Here is an 11,477-nt window from a genome sequence, read left to right on the forward strand (position 1 = left end):
TTCAGAGATTAATATTTTTTGGATGTTTAACAATTAAATTTTGTTTTGCTCCTTCTTAGCTGCAGGGTCTTTGGCAAAGTCATTTCTCTTGAAGACTCATTTTCACTGTTTTTAAAATCTGACTGTTGGTGGTGCCTTCCAAAAGATGGGAGAAGCTCAAGACTTTGGGCATTTGGTGTATTGGAAGGCAAGAGTGTATGTATTATAATTAAAATGTGGCAAATGTTAGAGAATTTGATTTGGAATATTTGACTTCCCATCCCATCTTAGCTAAATATCTATCTATCCAGTATCTGTATCTAGATATATAGATAAGAATAGGTATAGGTATAAGAGTTTCTTTCCCTACAGATGATGAATAGCTCCTGAGAAAATTCCTCTGCATGCTGGCATAAAGAAAATCCCCTGTGTAAGAGTATATTGTCTTCCTGATCAAGTCCAAGGGGATATACTTAGTCCCTGAATTCCAGAGAGGGCACATGGGTCCATAACAGGCAAAGACATGTGGCTTTTGACTAATGGTCCAATGAAGACGAATCTCTGTCTGTATGGCACCATCTGACACTCTGTCCCAGGCCCCTCCACTTGGATGTGGGCTCTGGTTTAAAGAAGGATTTGAGCCCCAATAGACATCAGTTGAGGAAAACACTCACTTCTCATAGGAAACATAAGCAGTAAGATTGGTCTCCTCTCAGGCCCCACCCAAGAGCTATCCAGAACTAAGTTCTTGGGAAGGAACCATTATTTGTGGGGCAATAGATGGAGAAATTCTCTGACCAGAGACTCTGACCTCATACTTCCTGCTGATCTATCTTACTGTCTACAAGATCTCTCATTCTGCAAATGTACACCAACAAGAGACTAACTGGGCTGAGCCTGTTTCAGAATCATGGATCCCAGAGACACCATCCTTCTCTGTTTTGGTGAGTCCTCAAAAGCAAGTGGGTCCAGGGGAAGGAGGGGGAGTTCCAAAACAGTAAATGTCCCTCTTACTATGAGGACTCAGAAGATTCTAACCACCATATTGGAGAGTTGGCCTTTGCCCAGGTGTCTATAACTGGTCTGCCCAAATCCAAGTAGCTTATGGGACCTATTAAACCCATGTAATGCTGTCTAGAGATCCATGAGGGGTCCAGAATTCCTATAGATGAGAGCTGTAGGGCCTGGAATCTAGAAGATAAAACTAAAAGATGAGCCTCAAAGCTATGCTTGCTGTGGAAGAAAAAAATTACACCCTGCATGTCATTAAGCAGGGTGACTTGAAATAAAGATAGAAACTGGAGAACTAATCTCTCATGAATCTCTCTCTTCCAGTGCTCTGTCAGAGCCAGAAGATTTGGGCACAGGAAGGTAAGTGTTCTGCTAAATCTCTCCAAGCTACCTTATATCTTGGGACAGAAGGGTTGGAAGAGCAGTCAAAAACCCAAGCAAATTCCAATTTTATTCCCCATCCCAGCCATCTCTGCTGTGTTCCCCTCTCCAAACACATCTCACTCAGACCTGGATTTAGTGTTTTCTTCCATTAGTGTTTTCTTCCATTGTCTTCCCCAATATCAAAAACACATATTTAACTGACTATTCACAACTGCAGGGGTGAGGAAGTTGGGAACCATTGGTGATTGCCAATATCTGTCTCTGTGTCAGACCTGCTTGTTTTCACAATCTAATTCTCTCCACTCTAACCACTTTGCTTCATCTAATGGGATGTTACCTTAGTCCCACCCTCACAAGCTGTCTCTGTACTGGACACCAAGTAGCTCTCAAGTATGAGTGTATGTTGTCCCCTCCACTACTGTCTTGTCCATCCATGTCTTCTCTCTTCCAGCTCCTTCCAAAGACTGTAGACTGGATTACTTGAGTGTTTAAAGCACAGGTATCTTTATCTCCCTCCAACCCCTCAGGGGTCAAACTTCAGATAAATCTACTGATGTAACTGGTTCTCCCAAGTGCTGCCCGCACAAGCTGCATTTGCTCCCCCAACCCATCTTCTGCTCTCCCACTGAAACTCTGCTCCACACCCATGCAGAACTTACTTTAATTTGTCCCTCACTTATTTGTACTTTATTAACCCTTCTCCCATCAACCCTTCTGTCCACAATGCTCCTGATCTACCCATCCACATTGCCTAGTCAAATGCTACTCATCCTCATGTATCAGCTGAACCCTTACACTATTATCAAACTTCCAAGATCTACATCTCTGCACTGCAAACTGTGTGTCATGACCTGTGATTATATACTTTTTTATTTTTAAATTTATTTTATTTTTATTTTTAAAAAATTAGTATTGAGTTTGAGAAGTTCTTTATAGATCCTGGATATCAATCTTTTGTCTGTACTGTCATTTGCAAATATCTTCTCCCATTCCGTGGGTTGCCTCTTCGTTTTGTTGACTGTTTCCTTTGCTGTGCAGAAGCTTTTGATCTTCATGAAGTCCCAAAAGTTCATTTTCACTTTTGTTTCCTTGACATATCTTGAAAGACATATCTTGAAAGAAGTTGTGGTGGCTGATATCGAAGAGGTTACTGCCTATGTTCTCCTCTAGGATTTTGATGGATTCCTGTCTCACGTTGAGGTCTTTTATCCATTTCGAGTTTATCTTTGTGTATGGTGTAAGAGAATGTTCGAGTTTCATTCTTCTATATATAGCTATCCAATTTTACCAGCACCATTTATTGTAGAGACTGTCTTTTTTCCACTGTATATTTTTTCCTGCGTTGTCAAAGATTATTTGACCATAGAGTTGAGGGTCCATCTCGGCTCTCTACTCTGTTCCACTGGTCTATGTGTCTGTTTTTATGCCAGTACCATGCTGTCTTGGGGATCACAGCTTTGTAGTAAAGCTTGAAATCAGGTACCGTGATGCCCCCAGTTTTGTTTTTCTTTTTCAACATTTCCTTAGCAATTCAGGGTCTCTTCTGATTCCATACAAATTTTAGGATTATTTGCTCCAGCTCTTTGAAAAATATCGGTGGAATTTTGATCAGAATGGCATTAAAAGTATAGATTGCTCTAGGAAGTATAGACATTTTAACAATGTTTATTCTTCCGATCCAAGAGCATGGAATGGTCTTCCATCTTTTTGTGTCTTCTATTTCTTTCATGAGTGTTCTGTAGTTCTTCGAGTACAGATCCTTTACCTCTTTGGTTAGCCTTATTCCCAGGTATCTTATGGTTCTTGGTGCAATAGTAAATGGAATTGATTTTCTAATTTCCCTTTCTGTATTTTCATTGTTAGTGTATAAGAAAGCCACAGATTTCTGTACATTGACTTTGTATCCTGCCACGTTACTGAATTGCTGTATGAGTTCTAGTAGTTTGGGGGTGGAGTCTTTTGGGTTTTCTGATATTTCCCACATCATCATTCCCTTAAAGGTCTTACCCCAGTTGTGTAGGTCAACCTCAGACCTATCAACATTTGGGGGCAGATAGTCCTTTGTTGGGAAGGAAGTCCTGTGCATTGTAAGACCCCTGGCCTTTACCCAGTAGATGCCAACAGTGCTTCCCGTCCCATTTCTGACAACCAAAAATGTCCCCAGGCATTGTCATATTGTCCCCTGGGAGGCAAAATTGCCCCCGATTGAGAACCACTGGTTTAGGTCATGGTATTAAATGAACACTGTGTCTGCATTAATGGAGGCATCACTCCACATACTTTGGAAGAAAAAAAAAGCACTGTTGTATTGGTGAATGAATAATACTGAATAACAGGAAATCCTGCAATTTTTGGTAAATACAGTCAACACCTTCAATGGCCACAGGGAGTAGGCTGGTTGTCCTTGATGGCAATCCTCCTGAGCATGGCAGAGTCTTTCCTCCTTCACAGAGCTGCAGTTGGGCACATCACTATCAAGTCTAAAATAGATGATAAACCTCAATAAAGGAACCAGCAGGTTGTGAGTTGTTGAGGAGGATTTCCATGGCAACAAAACACTACTCAGACTTTGTGGCAGACTCATGGTTGCTAAGGGAGGGGCTGTGGGAAGAAAGAGTGGGAAGTGACCTCTTAGTGTGTACAAAATCTCCTCTGGGGTGATAAAAATGCAACAAGGTAGAGGTGATGGTTGGACAACATTGTGAATGAACTAAATGCCACCAAATCATACTCTTTAAAAATGGTTCATTATACACTATGTAAATTTTACCTCAAAAAGAAAATTAACGGGGCGCCTGGGTGGCTCAGTGGGTTAAGCCGCTGCCTTCGGCTCAGGTCATGATCTCAGGGTCCTGGGATCGAGTCCCGCATCGGGCTCTCTGCTCGGCAGGGAGCCTGCTTCCCTTTCTCTCTCTCTCTCTCTCTCTGCTTGCCTCTCTGTCTACTTGTGATCTCTCTCTGTCAAATAAATAAATAAAATCTTTAAAAAAAAATAAAAAAAAATAAAAAAATAAATAAAAAAAAAAAAGAAAATTAACATTAAAAGGAAGAAATTTGTTTCCTCAAAAGGCGAAACAGAATTATCATATGACCCACCAGTTCCATTCCTATGTATATAACCAAAGGAATTGAAAGTAGGGACTCGCATAGACGCCTGTACACCAATGCTCAAATCAGCATTATTCATCATAGCCAAAGATGGAAAAACCTGACATCCATTGGCCTGTGTGGATAATCAAAATGTGGTCTACACAGACATAGGAATGTTATTCAGCCATTCAAACAAAGGGTATTCTGTCACATGCCACAACATTTGTGAACCTTATTCAGGATATTATGCTCAGTGAAATACACCAGACATGGAAAGACAAATATTGTATTATTCCACTGATATGGAGTACCTTGAAAGTAGAAAGTAAATCAGCTATTACTGGTGGTTGAAGAAAGAGGGAGTGGGGAGTTTCTGCTTAATGATTATAGAGGTTCTGTCTGGAGTCATGAAAAAATTCTAAAAATAGAGGTCATGTTTTCACAATACAATGAATGTAATTAATGCCATTGAACTGTTCACTTAAAAAATGGTTAAAATGGGGGGTTGGGTTGGTGCCTGGCTGGCTTAGTCAGTAGAGCATGTAATTCTCAATCTCGGTCAGGAGTTCCAAGTCCCACGTTGAGTGTGGTGCTTATCTAAAAATTTTTTTTTAAAAAGTTGAAATAGTGAATTTTACATTATATATATTTTACTACATTTAGAAAATACCAAAAGAAAGATTTTCTTATTTTTTTATTTTTTTTTATTTCTTCTCAGTGTAACAGTATTCATTGTATTTGCACCACACCCAGTGCTCCATGCAATCCATGCCCTCCATAATACCCACCACCTGGTTCCCCCAACCTCCCACCCCCCACCCCTTCAAAACCCTCAGATTGTTTTTCAGAGTCCATAGTCTCTCATGGTTCACCTCCCCTTCCAATTTCCCTCAACTCCCTTCTCCTCTCCAACTCCCCTTGTCCTCCATGCTATTTGTTATGCTCCACAAATAAGTGAAACCATATGATAATTGACTCTCTCTGCTTGACTTATTTCACTCAGCATAATCTCTTCCAGTCCCGTCCATGTTGCTACAAAAGTTGGGGATTCATCCTTTCTGATGGAGGCATCATACTCCATAGTGTATATGGACCACATCTTCCTTATCCATTCGTCCGTTGAAGGGCATCTTGGTTCTTTCCACAGTTGGGCAATTTTTAAAAGGAAAGAATTGCAGGTCCTTCACACCTTAATTTATTTGTATTCTGCCCACAGATAAGGAAAGAAGTATGGTTTCTCCACAGCAGACCCCCTGAGTCTGGGCTTTATTTTCTTCTAGGGGATTTTCCTATTCCTGTCATATCTGCCACACCTGGTTCTGTGATTCCCTGGAATGAGTCTGTGAAGATCCTGTGTTGGGGGACTCCTGAGTCTTACTTGTACCAACTGGAAATCCTGAGAAACTTCACATTCGAGGTGGTGGAGAAGAAACTGGGATTTCAGAATGAGGCTGAATTCCTCATTAAACACATGAATCTAAACACTGCTGGGCGTTATCAGTGCCAGTATAGGAAACAGGACCACTGGTCAGAGCACAGTAAAGCCTTGGAGCTGATGGTGACAGGTGAGAACACATCCAGAGTCTCCAGTCCTCGGGTGTTTTTTCTTTCTTATTTTTTCATAGACTTGACTTTTAGAACAGGTTTTCAGGTTTCAGAAAAAATTGAGAAGATAGGACAGAGCAGCCCCATATACCTATCACCCACTCTCCCCTTTTGTTGACATTCTGTTGGTATGGCACTTTTCTTACCATTAATGAACCCCTCTGGGTAGCTAAGCATGTACCAGAGTGCACAGTTTATTTAGGTTTCCTTAATAAGGATGGGTGATAGAGAATGGCCTGAAGGAGGCATGAAGGAGGGCGCCTGATGTGATGGACACTGGGTATGGAAGGCAACAGATGAATTATTGATCAGTACATCTGAAACTAATGATGTAGTATATGTTGGCTAATTGAATTTAAATAAAAATTTAAAAGAGTTCCATACACACAATGGAATATCACTCAGCCACCAGAAAGGATGAATACCCAACTTTTGTATCAACATGGAGGGGACTGGAGGAGATTATGCTGAGTGAAAAAAAAGTCAAGCAGAGAAAGTCAATTATCATATGGTTTCCCTTACTTGTGGAGCATAAGAAAGAGCACGGAGGACATTAGGAGAAGGAAGGGAAAAATGAAGGAGGGGTGGGGAATCAGAGAGGAATATGAACCATGAGAGACTATGGACTCCAGGAAACAAACTGAAGGTTTTAGAGGGAAGGGGGTCGGGGATCAGTGAGCCCGGTGATAGGTATTGAGGAGGGCACATGTTGTGATGAGCACTGGGTATTATATACAAAAAATGAATCACGGAACACTACATCAAGAACTAATGATGTACTGTATGGTGACTAACGTAACATAATTTAATTCATTAATTAAAATAAAATGTAAAAAAGATTTTCTTAGCTTTTACGCAGCATCCTTCATCTGCCCTAGGATCCCATCCCACATTGCATGCAGTTGTCATATCTCCTTGGGCTCCTCTTGGCTGTGGCAGCTTTGAGGAGGGCTGGTCAGGCACTTCGTAGGATGCCCCACCATTGGAAGTTGTCTTATGTTTCTCTTGTGGTGAGACAGGGGTCCTGGGCATCTTGGAGGTAGACCACAGAAGCACAGTGCCATTTTCACCACATCACATTATGGTACACACCATACACATGAACACAGCTGTTGGTGCTGAGTCATTGGAAGTTGTCTGATGTTTCTCTCGTGGTGGGACAGGGGTCCTGGGCATCTTGGAGGAAGACCACAGAAGCACAGTGCCATTTTCACCACTTCACATCATGGTGCACACCATACACATGAACACAGCTGTTGGTGCTGAGTCTGAGCACCTGGCTGAGAGAGCACATGCAGGTCTCTCTCCCTGACCCTTCCTGTATGGGAAGAAATCAGTAAAGGCAGCCTGTGCCTAAGGAGGGGGAAGTTATGTTCCCCCGACAAGTCCAGCCCTAGATGTTAAACTCTCTGTCCTCAGGGTGGCTTGACCGTGTGTTTCTAGAAGAGTTTGTTTCTAGAAGTGTTCATTCTGAATTTCCCAGTCTTTTCACCTGCTAACGTTCTTTTTACACAATGTTGCCTCTCTCAGCCTCTGACGCAGCTCCTCAAACCCTGGACACTATCCCCCACTTTCCCCAAATATGGCTTGTGGTATTGGGATTTATAATAATATCTATATATTTGGTCTTTGCTCCTGTTCTGGCACAGAGCTCTTAAATCCCTTGGAATCTCCTGAATGATTAAGAAAGATAAAGATGTTTTGACATTCCTAACAAACCCCTTCCCACCGTAGTTGAGGTTAGGTTAATGAGGTGACTTTTGGACTCCACAGTAAGGACAGAGGCTGGTTGCCAGGAGAACCAATCATGTGACTACAATGTTAGAACTTTCCATCCCACTTACCCCCACCTCAAGGGAGCAGGGAGGGGCTGGAGGTTGAATCCATGGCTAATGGCCAAAGATTTAATCAACCATACCTAGGTAATGAAGCCTCCGTAAGAATCCAAAAGCTCAGGGTTCAGAGAGCTTCCAGGTTGGTGAGCACGTGGTAGAGCAGCACACCTGAAGAGGGCACCCAGCCTTATGCATCCCTACCATCTGGCTGTCCCTGATTGTATCCTTTACAACAAACCAGGGATCTAGCGAGTAAGCTGATTTCCTGAGCCTGTAAGAAGCTCTGGCAAATCAAATGAACCCAAAGACGGCGTTGTGGGAACTTATGATTTACAGCCATTCTGCCAGGACCGCAGGTGACACAGGGGGCTTGTGATTGGCATCTGAAGTGGGAGCAGTCTCGGGACTGAGCCCTTAACCTTCGGGATCTGATGTTGCCTCCAGGTAGATAGTGTCAGAATTAAGTTGAATTATGGGATGCCCGCTGGGTGTCTCAGGATTGCTTGGTGGTGTCAGGGGGAAACCCCACATGCTGTACTTGGAACAGAATCACAAGGGTCTTATGGCTCTAGAAACAAGACCTCTCTGTCTCTTGAGGATGGCGTCTTGTCCAAGCCCCAGAGGCTGCTCATTTGCTAAGCTCTGTCTGCGATATTCTGGAACAGAGTAAGGGTCCTGGGGCAGGGAAATGGGATGTTCCCAGCTCCCACTCTTTTGGGTCAGGGACCACCAGCGTGTTCCCTTCTCTTACCAGGGCCCCAATAGGAGTGGTGGGTATAACGGGGAAAGGAAGAAAAATCTTGCTAAGAGCTCACTCTCTTCTCTTTCAGGCTTCTACAACAAACCCTTCCTCGCTGCTGACCAGGGTACTGTGGTGATGCTAGGGAAGAATATCTCCCTGCGGTGCAGTTCAGCACACATCCCATTTGATAGATTTTCACTGACCAAGGAAGGAGGAGCTGCCCTGGGGGACAGAACCAAACTGGGGGACACCAAGGCGACTTCGCAGAACCAAACTGGGGGACACCAAGGCGACTTCATTCTAGGTCCTGTGAACCAAAGCTTCTCAGGGAACTACAGGTGCTATGGTTGGTACAGTGGAAGCCCTTATGTGTGGTCAGCCCCCAGTGATGCCCTGAGGCTTGAGGTCACAGGTAGGTGCACCCCAGCCCAGCCCTGTGTCCTCCTCCCCTGGGGCCTTGGCCTCAGACAGGAATACAAAGAGAATCACTGAGAAAGAACAGTGGGGCAGTAGAGACTGTGAAGAGAGAAAGACTTTAACCCATGCCCCATTAGATTTTCATATCATCTCCTAGAGCTCTCCAGATGGTGCCCTTTATTTTTTTTCTTTGCCTTTTTTTTATTGTGCTCTGTTAGTCACCATACAGTACATCATTAGTATTTGATGCATTAGTATTTGATGCAGTACCCATTGTATGCATATAACACCCAGTGCTCCATGCAATCCATGCCCTCCTTAATACCCATCACCAGGCTCACACATCCCCTCACTCCCCTCCCTTCTAAAACCCTCAGTTTGTTTCCCAGAGTCCACAGTCTCTCATGGTTCATCTCCCACATGGTCTGTTGAGAATGGAGCAGCCAAAGTTCAGAATCATGTTAAGGGGTATTGTTGAGACAATAGATCTCAGGCAGCACTTCAAAGACTAACCCATTTCTCTTCACATCCTTAGTTGCATCTGGAAACCCTTAAACTGACCTTCTGTACTAGAGTCTGCCCTGAGTGATTGGCTGGAAACTTATGGCTCATGGGAAGAACTCTAAAAACTCTAACATGAGCCCCATTATCACAGCAGTTGCATCCCTCTACTAAGCAGGAGAAGACAAGTTACAGAAAAAGAAAGCAACTGCTGACTGCTGAGCAGGCCAACCACATTCATCTCTTGTGCCTACCTTGTCCAGTCACTCTACAAGCTGAGCACATATAATGGTCATGGTACTGTAAGATCATACAGGCTAGAGTGCTCTTTTCATTTAACAGTGCATGGATAATTGGGCATCAATGGAGGAGGAGTGAATTTATTAGTCTTTTTCTTTAGAGCTGATAGTCATTGCATTTTGTCTTAGAAATCATCTATCCTGGTGTCTGGATAATACTAGCCTGTATTATCCTCTCAAACTCAAAATATTTTGCATTTTGTAAGTAGGAACTAATTTGAAATTCCAAATCCACTTGAAATTACTTTCTGAATTTTAACAAGAGAGTTACTATGATTTCTGAGCATTGTTATTTCAGAGTATTTTATTACGTCTTTGAGAGAAACGTGGGCCCAGAAAGTCCATATAACAAATGAATTTTTTTTAAAGATTCAGAGAATAGCAATGTCTAGTGAACAATCACACAATAGTGGAGATGCAATTTACCTAAGAGTATCTGAAAATTTTCTCCGAGCTACTTCCCAGATACCAACAGTGCTGTATCCTTTGTCATGTATGAAAGAGGAACACAGGTTGTTATGTGGGGTGAAGAAAGTGTTGAGGAAAAAATTTAGCCTTCCAAGTGTATGGAGGTGTTGCAAGGATATGACTAGACTTCGAGGGAAATGAAGAGGGAATGAAAAACAAACACAACATCCCCTAAGCACCTCATTTCCCATTCACAAGACTCCCCTTTGACCCAGGTTCAAGATTAGGTATGACGCTCATGAAGGCATGATCTCATTGAGGAGGGGTTCTGACTATAATGATGTACCATATGGTGACTGACATAAGACAATAAAAAATTAAAAAATGAAAGAAATAGGGAAATGAGCTCCTTTTCAGGGCTTCTGGGTTGGGATAAAATGGAACATGACCAATGATTGCTATCTCCTTTGAATTGCATCTGCAGATATAATGAAACAAGATTACACAATGGGAAATTTGATCCGAATGAGTGTGGCAGTGCTGGTCCTTGTGGCTCTCTTGGTCATACTGGTTGAAAATTGGCACAGCCATCAGACTCTAAACAAGGAAGACAGAGCAGATTTTCCTGAGCTGAGCTGGAGTAAACAGAAAGACATGTGGACCTTTGAACAAACCCCTGACAGCCACAAGGTAGACACAAATCACTGAATTAGAAATGAGTCAGCACTTGTGGAGTCCTGCAGAGCTACTGGGAGAACAAAAGAGAGAAAGAGGCACTAACAATTTTGGATCCATTTTCAAACCAATGGTATTTTCTTATACATATCTGATATAGTTGTGCACCACCTTTCTAGATGTTGGTGATAAAATTCTTGGTATAGTCTTGGTTTAACTCATTCCTTGATAAAAATCATGCAATGCATTCTCAGTTCTCATTGCTGACTGTTTTTCTCCCAGCCTCTACAGAAGGTCTGGCTCAAAATTTCAATCTGTCTTGAATTTATCAGCAAAACTAGATATCCTCACCACCTTCTAGGTAAGACCTTAACACTTAGAATTCCATAAATTATTAATGCTACTAATTAATTATTAATAATGTCCATTCAACATACCATATATTCCATGACATGTATGCTTCTGGTTTTCCCTACACTGACATTTTTGTATTAACACATGCTTTCCCCATAGTTAAGAAGACTCTCTTGT

General features: G+C 42.3%; 1 protein-coding gene across 1 annotated transcript; it reads left to right on the forward strand.

Annotated features, from left to right (window-relative positions):
• The first annotated feature begins 889 nt into the window (after positions 1 to 889).
• LOC111140044 (Fc fragment of IgA receptor) lies at positions 890 to 10,846 on the forward strand. The gene is made up of 4 exons (XM_022492417.1): positions 890 to 923; positions 5,745 to 6,029; positions 8,735 to 8,984; positions 10,756 to 10,846. The coding sequence occupies exons 1-4, from the start codon at positions 890 to 892 to the stop codon at positions 10,844 to 10,846; spliced, it is 660 nt and encodes a 219-aa protein (XP_022348125.1).
• Positions 10,847 to 11,477: the final 631 nt, after the last annotated feature.

Source organism: Enhydra lutris, unplaced genomic scaffold (genome assembly GCF_002288905.1).
Source record: "Enhydra lutris kenyoni isolate GAN:26980312 unplaced genomic scaffold, ASM228890v2 scaffoldscaffold147, whole genome shotgun sequence".
NCBI lineage: Eukaryota > Metazoa > Chordata > Mammalia > Carnivora > Mustelidae > Enhydra > Enhydra lutris.